Below are 16,662 nucleotides of genomic sequence, written 5' to 3' on the forward strand. Positions count from 1 at the left end.
CCCCCCCCCCATCCAACTCATCAGGCTGCTGCCCTGACCAAGCCCCTGTGTGTGACCACCTCTGCTGTCACCCCAGCTGTAACCTTTGAGGCCAGGGCACCTACCCATCCCATTCCCCAGGTGAAAGGCTGCAGGGGAGTAGGAGAGGGGATCGTGTTGCTCCCCAGTGTCTGTTGGAGATGGAAGCAAAAGCCTCAGGGACAGTGTTACAGAAAGCCCTGGAGGTGAGAAGGGGAAAGAGGAGATGGGGGCCCTGGTAAAAATGAGGGGGTCCTAGGTAGGGTGTCAGGATTGAAAGGCATCAGCAGAGGTGACTGGGGGTGACCCAGGGCTGGGATATTGCAGGGCTGTGGTTTGGGAGTGAGGACCACTGGCTGAGCTGAGAAAGCAGGGGCTGTGGGTAGGAGTGAGGGGCACTGGCTGAGCTGGGCTAGAGGGGCAGTGGATAGGAGTAAGGGGGACGGGCTGAGCTGGGATAGCCCAGGTTGCTCCAAACCAACCCCCATGTCCCGCCAGGGTGAAGACATATCCGCGGGGGGCCCGCCTCAGCCGGGAGACCATGCGAGTGCTGATGTACTACGCGCTGCGAGTCTGGGGTGAGGCTGCCCCCCTCACCTTCCACGAGGTGGGGGGCCACAGCGCCGACATCTCAGTGGAGTTCCTGCGGCGGGAGCATGGGGATGGGTCCCCCTTTGACGGCCCGGGGGGCATGGTGGCACATGCCTTCTTCCCTGGTGACCCCCAGCGTGCCGGCAATGTCCACTTTGACAGCGAAGAGGACTGGACCTTCCGTGCCCCAGGTGAGCCCCGGGGGCATGGTGTGGAGGATGTTTCCTTCAGTCAGAAACTTGGGATCTCCCCAGCTGGAGCTCACCCACACCCCCTCCTTTCCCAGCAGATGACGATGGGATGGACCTCTTTGCCGTGGCAGTACACGAGTTTGGCCACAGCCTGGGCCTGACGCACTCCCCCTCCAAGCGCTCCATCATGCGTCCCTACTACCAGGGGCCCGTGGGTGACCCCCTGCAGTACCAGCTGCTGGCAGATGACCAGATGGACATCCAGAGGCTCTATGGTATGGGGCAGGGGGCAGGAGGGGTGAGGGCACCCTTGGCATGGCTCTAACAAATCCCTGGGAGCTTAGCCCAACAGAACTGGGGTCTTGCGCCCCTGGCTGCTCTGTGGTGCAGTGAGTTGGCATCCCTCAATCAGACAAGCTGAGAGCCTCTCGAGTAGATGCACTGTCCTCTCTGTATCTCCTGGGCATGAGGAGGCACACTGGGGAGAGCTGGGTGTAGGGCCTGGGACTGCTGCTTTCTGGAAGGTGGTGTTGCCTCAGGCTCCTTGTTCAAGGCCCAGGACTAAGTCACTGAGTCAGGGGGCAGCAGCTCTTTGGGGAGGGGCTTGGGGCATTGCTGGGCCTGACGCCCATGTGCCCGGTGCTGCCCACAGGAAGCCGAGCCCTGCACTCCACAGAGAGGCCTGAGATGTCATCTCTGCTTCCAGCCCTGTCTGCCCTGCCCCGCGACTTCCCCGCTTTGAGGTGAGCCAGAATGGTCCCTGCTCCTCCCCACATTGGGTAGGGGACTCAGCTGTGGCCTGGCCTTACTCTGCACTAGGCTGTGATAAGAACAGGCCCCACCAGGCTCCGTCAGGCCTGGGAGACCCAGGCAGTGGGAAAGGATGGCAGCAATGGAGCTTATGTGTCTGGGCTAGTGGGGTGCAGGGCACCATGTGTGCCCCAGTGCAGACATGGGGACAGCTCTGGCCTTTCTGCCAGGCTGAAAACAGAGATCTCTGCATCCAGGAGGAGGTTTCTACCAGGCTGGCCTAAGCCTGGAAGGTGGGTGGGGGGCATGGGGGGAGACCCATTCCCTCCTGGGTCAGCCAGTCACACACCACTGGCTTGCAGGTCGGGGGACCACCCAGACCGCTGCTCTTCCAGCATCGATGCTGTCACGCAGATTCGTGGTGAAACCTTCTTCTTCAAAGGTCTGTTGTGGCATGTGGGGAGTGGCCTCTTCCCCTCCCCAACAGAGCAGCCTGGCTCCCCTTGCCCCAGTTGGGATATCTTGGGCTGGGGGCTCCCTTCCCTAGTGACCCACCACCTGTAGGACCTGCTGCATGGTCAGCCATGGAAGAGAGAAGCTCCCTGGGAGGAAGATGTGTGCTGAACATGGGGGTGTCTACTGAGGGATCAGGCTGTGCCCTCCCTCATGGGATGGTGGGTCTCTTTGCCTAGCCCTGGCTGAGACTCTGGTGTAATGAATGGTTGAGCAAAAAAAGGCTGAACCTCCAGGGACTGCCAGTGCCTATTCAAACCCTGCATCTCTAAGGGCTCTCCCAGCCCTGCACACCTGCAGTCCCCTTGGCTTGGGCCTTACAGCAACAACGACCACGTGAACCAGTACTAACATCTTGTCCCCCCTTGCGAGGCAGGTCCATACTTCTGGCGTCTGACCCAAGGCCAGCACCTCACCTCCCTGCGCCCTGCCCTGATTGCAGGCTTCTGGCGGGGCCTCCCCAGCCACCTGGACAAGGTGGATGCTGTGTACGAGAGGCCCACGGACTATCGCATCCTCTTCTTCAGTGGTGAGTACCAGGAGCGCCGACAGTGCGAGGCACTTGAGGGCTTGGTGCTTTGATATACCTGTGATATGACCAGGACCCATCCTGGGGAACTGGCTTCCACTCTTGCTGCCTAATCCTGAGGCCTCCCTGTGGCCAAGTGCTGTGAGGCTTCGAGGACAGCTTGCCCACTCTTACTCCCTTCCCTCCCACTTCTCTCAACCAGGACCCCTGTACTGGGTGTTCAAGGACAATAGTGTGGAAGAGGGGTATCCACGCCCTGTCACAGACTTTGGACTGCCCAGGACAGGAGTGGATGGTGCCTTCTCTTGGCCTCACGACCAGAAAACCTACTTCTTCAAGGACGGGCTACACTGGCGCTATGATGAGGCTGCTGGCCACATGGACGAGGGCTTCCCCACCCACGACACTCCCTGGGGGCCCATGCCCAGCCCTGTGGATGACATGCTGAGTGGGAACAACGGTGAGTCCCCCCAGCCCCTGCTTCTCACTCTATCACCTCCCCTGGTGTGTGAAGGGTGAGCCTTCCCCTTCTCAATCCCCCTCCACCACCCCTGAGCTGTGTACAAAGCCCTGATGTGCTCATAACCCTCATCTTCCTGCAGGAGAGGTGTATGCCTTCAAGGGCCGGCAGTACTGGAAGTTTGACCAGCACAGCCTCAAGCCAGAGGGTAGTTACCCTCGCTCCATAGCCAAGGACTGGCTGGACTGCGCAGAGGAGCCATACCCGCCTTCAAGTGCCCCCACCAGCCCCATGACAGGAGCCAGACCCCAGCCAGATGTGCGGGCCCCTCTGCCAGAGGCAGAGCACTGTGTGTGTTACAGCACATCCACCTGTGCTGGGCCTGGCTGGACTCTTATCATCCTTCTGTTGCTCCAGGAACTTGTCTAGGCCAGAGCTGCTCCCGCTCTCGCTGTGTAGCCACTACTCTGTACGTCTGAATTGTGCCCAGCCAGGATGCTGATGAGGGGATCCCTTGTGGGGGCATCACACCCCCTGGAGCCAGGTCTGCGTGGCTTTGCTTGCAAGGTGCATGGGCCCCAGGGCAGGCAGGGCCCTGCATAGCAGGGGCTGTTGCTTCAAGTGAGACAATACCCGGGCCCAGCGGGAAGGGAAGTGTCAGCAGGAGCTGCCCAGTCATGCTCAGCCTCTGTGCAGAGGATTGACTCTGCAGGGAACTAGTCCACCCTGTCCTGGTAGCATGGCCCTGCAGAGACCCAGGAAAGCAGGATGAGTGTGGGGAGGTCTCTCAGGACCCCTCAGGCAGGCCCTAGCTTCCTGTTCCCCAGGCCTCATCTTTCCCCACCTCCCTGTCACACCAGCTTTCTCCTCTCTGTCCTCTCCTAGTCCCAGGGTTGAGGACAAGTTGCCTGGACAAGAAGCTGCCATTTCTGCTTGGTGCTGGGGAGCTGGCACCCTGCCCTTCCTGACCTTCCCTTTGCCAGAGCCAGAGCAAACTCTGGGGTATTCCCTCTCCTGGGTCTGTAGAGCAGCAAAGGCACGCAGACAGGTGCCAAAACTGTTCCTTTAATGAGAAATCCAGTGGGTACAGAGCAAGGGCCCAGACCAGGGGTGAAGCAGCAGTGTTGACCCCAGCATGGGACCTGGGCATCACTTCCAGCTGGTGAAGAACTGCTTGAAGAGGGGACTCTCACGGCCCTGGGGCAGGATCTCCACCTGGAGGCAGAGAGGTGCGTGAATCTGGGGTCAAGATGGGGGCTGCCCTTGTGCATTTTAGGGCCCATCTGCATTGCCTGTGGGCACGGAGGAGGAAAAGGCCTGCAGAGAGCTTGGCAGTAGGCTCAGCCCTATTTGAGGGAGGGCAGAGCCAGCCTGGTGCTAGGCAACGAAGCAGGGATGTCCTCCCTGCTCCAGGGTCCTGTTGAGACGGCCTCATTTGAGGCAGTCCTCACCTTCGATCCTCACCTCCAGACTTCCCCTGTCTGCTCTGGAGAGACCCCCTCAGCCTGCCCACTTGTTCACTCACCTGGGTCTTGGGGGAGTACTTCATGCGGGAGATGAAGTCCTCAGCCACTCTCAGGGCTGCCTGTCGCTCCTGCTCATTGGCCTTGCGACCTGGGGGCAGGAAGGAGGAAGGGTCAGAGGGATCGAGCAGCTGTCTCCCTACACAAGTAACTTCCCACCCCAGAGGAGGCCAGGGTGCCTGGCTGTGTGCCTCTGGCCCCAGCATCAGGCCCCTTTCACTACAGCTCCAGGCAGGGGCTTTGGAAATGGCTGGGCCAAGGGTCCCAGAGGGAGAGGGTGCCAGGAAGGGTGGCGGTGCTAGGTGCTTTGGGGCTAGATCCTGGAGGGCTTAGGCCGGGCTCATGAGCAAAGAGAGGTGCAGGGCTGCATGCCTGCCAGCTTGCCAGGAAATTGCTGCTCCTTCCTTAAACGGTGCTGACTCATATCATGAAGGGGCCCCACTCCCCAGCGCCCTGTGTGCCAAACTAGGCGGCTGCAGCAGAGGCCACCTGGCACCAATCTTGGTGCTGCATTGCAATAAAAGCCAGTGTGTCAGAACCAGGCTCATTGGTTTCATGGGGATGCTGTGTGGGGGACCATACCCCCTCAGGGTCTGCTGTGTCTCGCCCCCAACCGGCAGTCTCCCCCAGTGGAGTGCCACCTTCACCAGTGTAGCAAGGGGCAAGAGTGTTGGGGGGAAATTTCCTTCAGTCAGGGTGGGCTGAGACCATCACCTTTCCAGACATAGATCTTGCCGCATTGGCCATTATCTAGGATGAAGCAGTCGTCGGTACACAGCAGGGCCTGGCTGAAGGGGCTGCTCTCGGACATCTTTGTCAGGTCCATCCGCCCTGTGGCATCTGAGACCTGTGGGGCACAGGGAGGGAGAGGCAGACACCTTCACAGCACGGCCTTTACTGCACCCCAGCCCTGGTGCCAGTGTACCCAGCATGGAGCCCACCCCAGCCCCAGCTCCACCCAAAGTGGGTCCTTGCCTTATAGAGGACAGCTGCACCCGCATTTGTCTGGTCTGCCATGATGTCCTCCTCTGGGCTGCCCTCTCGCAGGGTGGGCTTGGAGCCCAGCACCTGAGGGAAGGGATCACATCAGTTGGAGCCCCCCCAAGCCCCTGCTACCTAACCCAACACCCCCATAGCGTTATCCTACATACTGTTCACCCAGGACCGCTCAGTAGTTCCCTCCACCCCCAGCCACAGGCAACTGGTATGGGGTGGGGGCACATGCCCCCTGTGAGATTGGCCCCTAACTCGGCACCACTTAGGATGGGGCAGTTTTTTTGCCACGCAGGCCGGTGGTGTGTTGGGGGGGACACTAAGCAGAAGTATAGGAATGGATATGGGGCTTTTAGCCTGCCACTGGGCCTGCCCACAAATTGTGCCGTTCCTCCCCTCAACTCAGGAGGCACCAGTCACCCCTGCCCCCAGCCAACCTGGATCATCTCTGCTGGCTCCTCGCCATCAGCCACAATCTCCACCCTGGCCCGGCCACGCCGCTCGCTGTCCCGGATGGCCATGGCTAAATCCTGGGCCTTGTTGCGCTCCAGCACGTTGGATTTCTTGCCGCACCAAGTGAAGATGGTCTGTGACGAATGGGACAGGGGAACAGAGGCTGAAGGCGGTCACCCCACTGCCTGCCCAGTGCCTGATATATTTTCACACTACTTCCATGCACCCGTGCCTGGGGTGCCTATGACCCCTGCACTGGCCAAATGCCCTATTCCAGTCCTAATGCCTCCCCCCCCGCCCCCCCACGCTGATGAGTGAACCCATCCTCATGTGCTTCAGGGTTTCCCACTGTGCCCCTCCCCAAGCCAAAGCACGAGCTGGCCCCACCCAACACCTCTCACCTCCCCGAGGTCCAGGATGAAGCAGTCACCAGTGTTGAAGCTGGCCCAGCTCAGATCCTGCTCGATGGCCCGGATGTTCTTCTTGCCCTTCACTTGGTAGAGTTTACGGATGGGGATGGCGCCCGTGCCCGCACTAGGCTGGGCTTTGTGGAAAGCCGACTCCACACCGCCCTCCTGCGGGGTAGAGAGGAGCAGGGGAAGATGAGGCTGGGCAAGGTGGGCAAACAGGGCAGGGGCTGCTGCTGGGGAGACAGGCCAGAGGCAGGGGCAAAGGAAAGGGGTGAGGTCTGGACATGCAGGAGGGGTAGGCAGGGGCTGGGCCTGGGCAGTGCGGGTACCCGGTACTTGATTCCACAGGGGAAGTACTCCATGAAGACGTCAGACTCATTGCCCTGCACTTCACGGTACTGGATGGGCCGCTCACCAAGCTGGCTGTTGAGGTGGGTGGAGAGCACGGCGCAGGCCCCCTGCTCATCCCTCGTCGAGCTCTGGCCTGGATGCAGCAGGAACAGGACAAGGAGGAAGAGGTGAGCCACTGCCCTGGCAGGCAGGCATGGGGCATCCTGGAGGACCTTCCCCAGGGCACAGAGTGCCTCACCTCCTGTCTCAGCCAAAACACCCCTCCTTGCCCCAAAAAGTGTTGGAGGGCATTGGGTTGACAGCTCTGGAAGGGGGCACCTTCACAGCCTTGCTAGCTCTGGAAGGGGGTACCACCCCCAACCTCTGCCAGGTCCCCCTTAGTATGTGGAGCATGGGGTAATGATAGCACCAGGCCAGTGAGGCTGGTTCCCTGATGCCCTCAAGAAGCTCCAGTTGCAGCCCAGGGAGTTGGCAAAGACCCCTCCCTGGCAGGGGATGATGGGGGCACTGTAGGCCCTGTGGCTTCAGCCATAGCCCCTCCATGCAGAACCACACAACCCTGCTGCTGTGTATGGGAGGGTGAGGGGGGCTGGGCAGTAGCAAGACTGGGGCACATGCTCCCCTGCATCAGGGCAGGAGGGTGGCTGGGGATACAGCCAGTGGCAGCTCACCGATCCAGAGGTGCAGGTGGGACTGCTCATCCTCCCCATTGTGCAGGACCAGGTAGGAGTCTCCTGAGTAGAAGACACCTTGCATCTCCTTGGGGACGGGCACCGGCTTCATCTTCTCTACCCGCCACACATGCAATCCTGGCTGCATCACAGAGGCATCAAAGGGGGAGCCACTGCCAGAGACAGAGGGGCTGCATTGAGGCTGGTGGAGGAGAGGTGTGTGGGGAAGGGCAGGAGTCACGAGAGTATGGGTAACTCCAGAACGAGTGGCTTTTGGGGCTTGGAGCCTAGAGATAAATCCAGGAACCCAGGCCTTATGCGGGGTGAGGGGGAGGGACGTTAGCACCCAGAGGGGCATCTCCATACCTTTTGGGGATGGCGGTGTACATGGTGCCCAAGACCTGAAGAGAAAAGGGAGGTAGTTAGAGCAGGCACTGCTGCCCCATGGAGAAGCATCCTGCATGTGGGACAGGGTGATGAGACAGCAGCAGCCAGCTCCACACTGCTGAATCATCCACAGGAAAGGGCCATGGAGGCACAGCCCGAGGGGGCTGGCATGCAGCACAGAGGGTCCTGTGCTGTGGGGAGGGGCAGAGAAAGCAGCTGTGACCCCTTCAGACCTGGGGGTTCTGGCACCCTGATATGCCCACATGTCTGGGTGCTCTGAGCCCAGCTCGTGGACCTGCCCAGGCAGCCTCCCCCCCTCTCTCCTGCCTGCCTAGGGCCTCCAAGGACCTTGTTAATCTCTGAGACTCATTTCCTCCCCAGTAAACCCACAAATCAGAGGTGCCTGCCCTCCAGAACCATTTGGACGATGATGCTCTTCCTGCTCCCACCACCAGCTGCCCACACCCAGCTGCACAGGATGCCAGCTGTGAGCACAAGCCTGACCTTCCGCCAGGCTTGGGCTGGGCACGGCTGCCTCACCCCACATAGCCCAAACAGCACTGGAGAGCCCAGGTCGGTAGCCGCACCCATGCCCTCCTATAGACAACTATCAGCCCCTGTGTCCCCTGGGAGCCGGTGGGTCCCTGCAGCTCCGTGCTGCTTGCCACAGCACCCACCCTTACCAGCAGAGATGCTGGCATTAGACAAAGCACCCTTAATGCATTGGCAAGCCAGCAGTGAGACAGAGCACCCAGGGAGCCATGCTTAACTCTGACGAGCCACCCTACAGCCAGGTGGGCACCGCTCTGAACCCAGCTCCAAGCCCCGAAAGCAACAGGCGTCTCCCCAGCACAGACAGGGATCAGCATCCTACCCCATCTGCCCAAGGCCTCAGGCTGTGCCCCTCCAGGCCCAGCCCTCGATCATCCATCCATGGGCTTTTAGCAGCAGGTATGCAACCCCAACACTTGCACTGCACCTGGGGAGGGGCAGAATCGGGGTGCCTGGCACTCTGCTCCTGTTACAGCAAGAGGCAGCCCAGGTATTGTACAGGGGCAGGGGCTGAGGGGGCATCGCTCCAGTCAGAAGCAAAAGCCCCTAGGAGCCCACCACTGGAGTCTCCCCACTGGATCAAGGTGTGGTACCCACCACACTGGCGTGGGCAGAGAATTGTCTGGGCACCCACCTCCTGGCTCAGCCTTTAACCAGGGACCCTCCAGTCTTGCGGGGACATTGGCAAGAGGCTTCCTGGCCCCCAGGGGTGGGATTTAGGCACCATCACTGAGCTCTCCAGAAAAGGCCAGACACCCAGAGATGCACAAGGACCCTGAAGCTGCCAGGAAATGCCTTGCCCCTCCACCCAGCTCCCCCCACCCCAACCAACCGTGCAGCCAGTGACAGCTAGAGGGCTCTCCTGGATAGAAGGGGTCCCAGCCAGACAGTAGGAAACTGCAAAGCCGCTTGCTCAGGAAGTTGTCTGTCAGTCGGGGTTGCAGCAAAAGTTTTACCCAGAGGTTTCCTGGGAGGGGCCAGCCCCAGCCCACACCCTGTTTCTCTCAGATGGCTGAGCTTTCACGTGCCTCCAGGGCAGAGGCGAGCACAGCCAGGCATTGAAGCGGCAGTGACTCACTTTGTTCCTGGCATGAAGTTGTTCCTGGCATGAAGTTGGCTGGCTGGGATGGGTCTGAACGCCATGTATTGTGCCCCCCCTGGCCTGACCTGCAGCCCCCTGCCAGCCCAGCTCTGGGCTTCCCCCTCGCCCCACTAATGCCCCTCACTGTCCGCCAGCCCAGCCAGTGCCTTTCACACCTGCCCGGCAGCACCCCCTTGCTGTTGTAGTCTTGTGTTCACACACGCACGCACACTGCTATGCTCAGCACAGCACTGCACACCTGGTCTGAACACACACACACACGCACACCAGGCCTGAACACACACACACACTGCTGTGCTCAGCATAGCACTGCACACCAGGCCTGAAAACACAGTTGTAGCCACCAAAGAGTAAAGCACATTTGTGTGCACAAATGCAAGAGACTAAGCAGCAAGAAGGAAGCTTACTCAGTGCTAGAGACTCTGCCTGAGCCCATCTTCTTAGTTAGATTATCAACAGAGATAGGCAGGGCTGATGGGGAGAGGAGGAAGGAGCTGGGCCTGTGTCTACATAGGTCTCTGCTTGTAATGGGTGGGTGCAGGCTCCCCAGATAAGCTATCTGCTCACACATCACTGCTGCTGCACGTCAGGAATGAACAAGCTCTCTGGTGGTTGTGGCTTCTGAGTAGCCTCGTGACCTTGTAGTAGCAGTAGCCAGGGAAGAGCTGACTCAGCTGACACTGTCTCTGCAGGGAAGGAGAGTTTGTTCTGGGGAGCTGGGTGACTCCAGGAGAAACCCCATGGGAGTCTATCCAAGCTGGCGTGAGTCTCCCCAGCATCCCCACTGACCTCTGGCACTGATTTTCAGAACATAAATAAAGATATTGAACAGCCCCAGGCTAAGAACAGATCCACGAGGCCCTGCTGCAAACACAGCCGGGCCTCAAGAATGAGACCGTGCTGAGATCTATCAGTTAGCCAGTTTATTATACACCCTCAGAAGTAAGAGGCTTAAACTGCAACATGAGAGACCTAGTGTGGATAGGAGGATGAATTTTCTAACCCTGAGCATGGGGACAGCTGACAGGGAGAGGCTGTGACATCTCTGTCCAGTGAGGCTTTTAAAAGCAGCTTGAACAAACAGCTAACTGGACTTGTTGAGGCTGGGATGACACTCCCTGTGATCTCCTGAGAGCCCTGCCAGCTGGGCTTCTCTGTGAATGTATCACCGTGTCAGCCAGGAGTTGGTTTTTTAATGGGAACCTAGTGCAAGGCTAAGCCACAGCCCTTCCAGAAAGCCAAACCTTGTATTATTAAACCCGAGTCCCTGGAAACCACAGTCACAGACCAGGATGTCATACACACAGGTCAGTCCCTGCCTCCCAAAAGAACAGTCTAAGTAATCACTTGAGCGTAGTACAGGTGTCTTTTCCAACTCACTTTGTGCCTTCATCAAAGGACTACCACATGGTTATTTGAAAATACAACTCTTCTAGATACAAACTCTAGTTGGCATTTGCTAGGTGGGCAACAGGGCTGCAGGAGAAAGACAAACAATTAGCCCTCAACAAGCAATTCTAGACTGGTGATCTGGGAGGCACCTGGCCAGCTGGACTCTGATTACAGGCAGTAGGCAGGGTAGATTTGCACCTTATAGGCTAACTAAATCAGAGGAGTACATTATAGCACAATCTTTGATTTAATAGACATTAGGGCTGGAAGGGACCTCAGAAGATCATTGAGTCCAGCCCCCTGCCCGAAGGGCAGGAAGTCAGCTGCGGTCATAGGATCACAGCAAGATAAGCATCCAATTTACTCTTGAAGGTGTTCAATATAGGTGCTTGAACCACCTCCAATGGCAGGCTGTTCCAGACCTTGGGGGCTTGGATAAGCAGAGGGTTTCCCTCAGTTGCTGTGAATGGACAAATCTTTCAGCACCTTAACCCTAACCTTAACCCTCAGTCCTGGCAGGGCTTCCACACCTGACAGTGGGTCTGTCCCTAGCTGCTCTTAGGAGTGGCTACCAGTTTATCTCATGTCCCCCCTGGCTTATCCAACTGGGCATTAGTGGTGACCCTGGGCTCACTGGATTGACAGTGAAGGCTTTTTTTTTTTTTTTAATTATTTCAATGAGTCGGAAGGGACCTAGACAGATCATCGAGTCTGACCCCCCGCCATGGGCAGGAATGAGCATATCAGACCCCAGCCAGGTGCCTATCCAGTCTCCTCTTGAAGATTTCCAGGGAAGGTGAGAGCACTACCTCTCTGGGAAGCCTATTCCAGGCTCTGGCCACCCTTACAGTGAAGTAGTTCTTCCTAAAGGCTGGAGAAGCCATTCATTGTGTTTTCCATAGAGCAGGCACAAAACACATTCAACCCCCTGTGTTACCTGGCCAGACCTCTGGGTAGGAATATGAGCACTGTGCCGGCTCTGACCATACATATAGCTAATGTATACTTTTATGAGCTATATAGCCACAGTCTATTTTCCCCATCTGATGTTCCTGAATACACAGACCTTCTTGCTGTACCCCTGACTCCTCTCACCCTGGCTGCCACCCCCCTGCCTGCTGCAGTCCCCATGCCCCTCAGCCATCACACCAGGCATATGTTTGCTGGGGGATTTCCTATATTCTCTGCCCAGCATCCCATATGGTTACTACTGCATCTGCCCAGTCCAAGGCAGATCACCCATGCAGCACTCAGGCTGGGCAGTAATGCTTCCCTAAGGGATCTTCCAGAGCCAGCCAGGTTCTCTGCAGGGCACCCTAGTAACATGTGGCAGGAAGATGCTCCAGATTGGTATTGATTCTCCCACTGGCCCTTGAGATTTGGGGTGTGCAGGTCCTGCAGGCTGGGGGCCTGTTTCTGTCTCACTGCACAACAGGGGTTGCTGTGGGAAAGAGAGGAACATCTTCACCCCTTTTAGCTGTCAGGCTGGCTCTCCGCTGCTTGCGCCTTGTTATAGCAAAGAGAACTCAGGGTGATGGGACTGCACATCCCCAGCATCACCACCAGGTGGCAGCCGGCCCCCACCCGAGCTGGCGGGTGGCACCAGGGAGGAAGGGGGTCTCAGGACCTGGGAGCAGGGGCTGCAGGCTAGGTGGAGACGGTGGAGCTGTGGAGGGTCTGTCTGGTCGCTGTGCGGGGCTGTGCTAGTGCTAATGACCACCCCGCATTGCTGACCTTTGTCCAGAGCCGATGCAGCCATGGGGAGTGGAAGCCCCCAGTCACTGCCCCCTCAATGGGGTGAGATCCTGCCCAGCTCCTTGGAGTGCCCCCCATCAGGACTCCCACACCCCAGGTGCTGCTGCTATGCCACAGGGAACATCAAGGCTCCACAATGGGCGCGATCTACTCAAGTGGGTCCCCCTGCCGCAGCTGATGCACAGGAGTTGGGTTTCCAGGGACAGGGCCCAGAAGGCTGTGGCAAACAGGCACTGAGAGCACTGCCTGGGGAGAGAGCTGAGATGCAGATGGAAAGTCCTGTTTCCTGGCTCAGCTAGCTGCTTCTGATGCCCCCCAGCTTCAGGCTGGGGGTTGCTTCTCCATCACGCCTGTTTCTGTGGTTTGCATGATGCTCTGCTGCTGGGCTGGGCCTGGGAGATGGGCAGGGAAGATGAGAGGCTGAGGGAACTGGGCTTATTTAGTCTGGAGAAGAGAAGACTGAGGCAGGATTTAATAGCAGCCTTCAACTACCTGAAGGGTGGGTCCAGAGAGGATGGAGCTTGTCAGTTCTCAGTGGTGGCAGATGACAGAACAAGGAGCAGTGGTCTCAAGTTGCAGCAAGGGAAGTTGAGGTTGGATAGTAGGCAAAACTTTCTCACTAGTGGTGAAGCACTGGAACAGGTTACCCAGAGAGGTGGTGCAATTTCCATCGGTGGGGAGTGGTTAAGATCCAGCTAGATAAAGCCTTGGCTGGGGGTGATCTAGTTGGGGCTGGTCCTGCTTTGAGCAGGGGGTTGGACTAGAGGACCTCCTGAGGTTCCTTCCCAATCCTCATTTTCTATGATTCTGTGATTTGAAGACAGGTGAGGCCTGTGCCATGCTGGCTGGCATATCCTGGAAGCAGTATCCAGCCCTGGCCAGGCCCAGACCCTCTAGCCTTTCACATCATCCCTTCCCAGGGCACCAGTGGCAATGGCGGCAGGAATTCTCTGGGTGTCAGGAAGAACCCCACAGGCCATGGGGATTTGCCTCCCCTGCCCCATGATAGTGGCTGGTGGTGATTTTGTGACAGTGCCAGGGTCAGTGCTGTGTGTCTGGGGGGGTCATGCAGGTTCCCCTGCCTTCTGCAGCTGGCTTAAGGCCTTCCCCACCTCCACCCCCATGAAGGGGTTTGTTCCCTTCCTAGCCCCAGGAGTGGGGGAGCACAGAGGTGGCTGCTGGCCACCAAAAAGGGCAGGAGTGAATAGCTCTAGGGGAGCTGGGGTATAGGGGTCAGAATCTCTCCGGGGAGAGCCTGGGCTGAGAGATGCAGCCTGTCCACGAGCCCTCCCCTGAGCCCACCCCCAGGCCTCATTGCCAAGCATGTGAGCAGCCCTGGCAGCATGGCAAATGCCTCTGCTCTTAGTCACCAGGACTTGGGCTCGGACCCTGGCAGTGCACAGAGCTCCAAACACTTCCAGCTGCTGCACCACAGGCTGCAGGAACACAACGGCAGCATGGGGCTCGCGGGTCAGGGGCACCCCTGGGCTGGAGTTATCAGGGGGCTGAGAGGGACACAGGGGAGACAGGCTCTGGGAGACTCAGGACACACAGAGCTCCCTGCAGTCAGAAAGACATCCACACCCCAGCTGAGCCCCTCTCTGTGGCCCTGTGCCTTAAATGACCCCAGAAGAAGGTTATATTAATGGAAGAGTGGCTTAACCCTTTTTCAGCACATCTGCATGAGAGGGGAACAACACCAGTTTCAAAGCCCAGCTTGTCCAGTAAGGGCATGCTGTGCAGAAATACTGCTTGGGCGAAGCTGTTTGCTCCATAACTCTGCTGTCTGACCACAGAGGCACCTCAGACCTGTTTCCCTGAGAGAGCTCAGACTCACAGAGGGGCTGGAAATGGTTGCTCTTTTCCAAGGAGTGGACAGACAGATGTCGCCCGCTGCTCTTGCTATGGGTATAAACCAGGGGCACAGAGCCAAGCATAAAATGAGGGGGGGTGCCCCCCAGGGCATGATAATTTGTCCCTGATGTGGGACTGAGGTATCTTGTTACTGCGAGGTGGCCAAGGCCTCCTGGGTGCTGGAGTGGGTGTAGATGGGCCAGGGTTGACTCGCTGGATATACCCCACAGAAGTGCCCCCAGTCCATGAGCAGGCTGGAGAGCAGATGAGAGCCCAACTATGAATTCGGGCAGAACTGAGCTTTGGTGCTGAGACCTGAGCATGGGCTGAGGGCAGGTGCTGAGGGACGGTGGCATCCCCCCCATGCCAAACAGTAAGGCACTTTCATGTGGTTTGGGTAAAGCTGCCAGAAGTAGCAGGAGGTGGAGCAGCAGCTGGAGCTGAACTCAGTTGTGAGGGGACAATGCTGGAGCTTCACACCCCTGGGCATGGGTCCTGCGTGGCTTTAGGGGGAGCTTGCAGGAGGTGCCACCTAAACTAAGTCAGGGAGCATCCACACCAGGGGTGGCATGAGGTGAACCAGAGCAGGTTTGTGTTAAACCGCTGCTGCGTCTGTGTGGACAACGCTTAGACATCAGCTCTGAGGAGGGCACGAAGTGGCCTGGACCTGGGTAAGGGATCGTCCCACCGGCCTGTCCTCAGAAAAGGGAACTACAAAATGTGTGATTCCCTAACAAACAGGAAACCCCTCATTACACATGGCTGAACAGGCTAAAGGGCCCCTTGGCACACGTCCGAGATTGAGACTAACCATCAGGGCCCCACAGACACAGACCCCTTGTACGGAGGGACACTGACCCCCTCGCCTGTGTCCCAGCTTGCTCCACGGAGCAGCCACAGCGGGTGGGAGCTGATAGCTCAGCCAAACAGTTATGTAACAACCTCTAGAAATCTGGCTTTAATCAAAGCCCCTTGTGTCCCTCAGGCACTTCTCTGATCTCAGCTGGGAGTGGGAGGAGGGGCGCCTTCAGGGCGTGATTGGGGCTGCTGTTAGCATGCTGTGATTGTTGGAGAGAGAAGGGTCCGCTCCCCGGTGGCATCCACCCAGGGATCTCCACGTGATTTCCTCCTGTGGTGCAAAAAGGCCCGTGGCTCGCTGAAACTCCCTTCACAGGCTGATGCCAGAGCCAGGTCTCCTACTTCTCAGGCACACTCATAGAAAAACACCCACTCTTGCATGCACGGGGCAGCATGAGGCTAAATGAGTGTCTATCAGGGAGCTGCTTTGAGGTGCTCGGGATGCGTCATACCGTTAGACTTTCACCCCCTGCCCTAGGACCAGTGAGGAGCTCAGTGTTATCCCAGCCTCTGGTACGGACTGCCTTAAGGGAGGCTCGTTAGCACTGGAGTATGCCACAGTCACACAGCCCAGGGAGAGCTGACCCACTCAGCCCAGGCCTCTCCAAAATGGAGAGCAATGGTTTCCACTCCCAGGGAACTAAAACACTGTCTGAGCAGAGAGTGCCAGGAAAGCTGCCCAGCAGAGGGAGGGTGCCTCCTCAGGGTGTGGGGGAAAGTCTGCCAGCAGGGTTTTTCCACTCCATTTTAAGCCTCACAGTGGCACCTCTCTGCTGTCCTGGAGGTCCAGGGGTGAGGGCAAATCCCCAAAGGGGAGGACTGAGATGGAGAGGGCGCGTTTCCCTCATGCTTCAGCTCAGCCAGCGTGTGGTGACTAGGAGCTGCTCAGTATTTCCGTCGGTGGTAGCTTTGTGCTTTGCACAAGGTGGCTGTGAGAAACCCACAGCCCTGCTGAAGCAACTAGTGTTTACCGAATGCCTGTGAACAGTCAAGGCCGAGCTACGGGCCTCGTTGCTCAGTCAGAGTCTGGCAGCTTTTCCTGCAGACAGCGATGACTGCTGGAAAGCCCCTAAAGGTTTTGAAGAGACTCACTGGTTTTGAGGGGGCATTCATAGAGAAAGCCAGGAGCAGGATGGAAACCCCATCCCCCCTAAGCATGAGGCTTTGCTCCCGGGTGAGGCAGAGTAGTGATGCTCACTGACGTCCACTCCCCCCCAGCCTTGCAGAGGACATGACACCTACATATTCATGGAGATAAACCTCAGCCAACTTGAAACAGCTAAAGGGAAAAGCACACATTTCATTTCCT

At 58.1% G+C, this 16,662-nt stretch overlaps 2 protein-coding genes across 3 annotated transcripts in view; one reads left to right on the forward strand and one right to left on the reverse strand.

Moving 5' to 3' along the window:
- Positions 1 to 4,217, forward strand: part of LOC109286735 (matrix metalloproteinase-17-like) — a 7,052-nt gene extending 2,835 nt beyond the window's left edge. Inside the window, exons 4-10 of one of the 2 annotated variants that reach the window (XM_019501414.1) lie at positions 517 to 800; positions 896 to 1,075; positions 1,453 to 1,543; positions 1,913 to 1,992; positions 2,440 to 2,592; positions 2,795 to 3,052; positions 3,195 to 4,217. In XM_019501414.1, coding sequence (XP_019356959.1) covers positions 517 to 800; positions 896 to 1,075; positions 1,453 to 1,543; positions 1,913 to 1,992; positions 2,440 to 2,592; positions 2,795 to 3,052; positions 3,195 to 3,481 — 1,333 coding nt within the window. In that variant the 3' untranslated portion in view covers positions 3,482 to 4,217. The remainder of the gene's footprint in view (positions 1 to 516; positions 801 to 895; positions 1,076 to 1,452; positions 1,544 to 1,912; positions 1,993 to 2,439; positions 2,593 to 2,794; positions 3,053 to 3,194) is intronic. The other variant, XM_019501423.1, reaches the window with a different exon arrangement.
- On the reverse strand, positions 4,102 to 9,340 carry CAPG (capping actin protein, gelsolin like). Its single transcript, XM_019501436.1, has 10 exons — positions 9,225 to 9,340; positions 7,820 to 7,854; positions 7,454 to 7,626; positions 6,761 to 6,915; positions 6,423 to 6,596; positions 6,006 to 6,155; positions 5,551 to 5,643; positions 5,290 to 5,422; positions 4,578 to 4,666; positions 4,102 to 4,267 (listed from the first exon to the last, which is right to left on the reverse strand). The coding sequence occupies exons 2-10, from the start codon at positions 7,840 to 7,842 to the stop codon at positions 4,202 to 4,204; spliced, it is 1,056 nt and encodes a 351-aa protein (XP_019356981.1). The 5' UTR covers positions 7,843 to 7,854; positions 9,225 to 9,340; the 3' UTR covers positions 4,102 to 4,201.
- Between the last annotated feature and the right edge of the window lie 7,322 nt (positions 9,341 to 16,662).

Source organism: Gavialis gangeticus, unplaced genomic scaffold (genome assembly GCF_001723915.1).
Source record: "Gavialis gangeticus isolate Ggan-Ray unplaced genomic scaffold, GavGan_comp1, whole genome shotgun sequence".
NCBI classification, from domain to species: domain Eukaryota; kingdom Metazoa; phylum Chordata; order Crocodylia; family Gavialidae; genus Gavialis; species Gavialis gangeticus.

Bases quoted from the DNA above. Each gene is read 5' to 3' on its own strand.
- CAPG (XM_019501436.1), bottom strand. From the start codon at position 7,842: ATGTACACCGCCATCCCCAAAAG. The intron at 7,627-7,819 runs GTATGGAGATGC...TGTCTCTGGCAG, and splicing joins TACACCGCCATCCCCAAAAG to TGGCTCCCCCTTTGATGCCT. The intron at 4,667-5,289 runs GTGATGGTCTCA...TCCTGCCCCCAG, and splicing joins CAAGATCTATGTCTGGAAAG to GTCGCAAGGCCAATGAGCAG.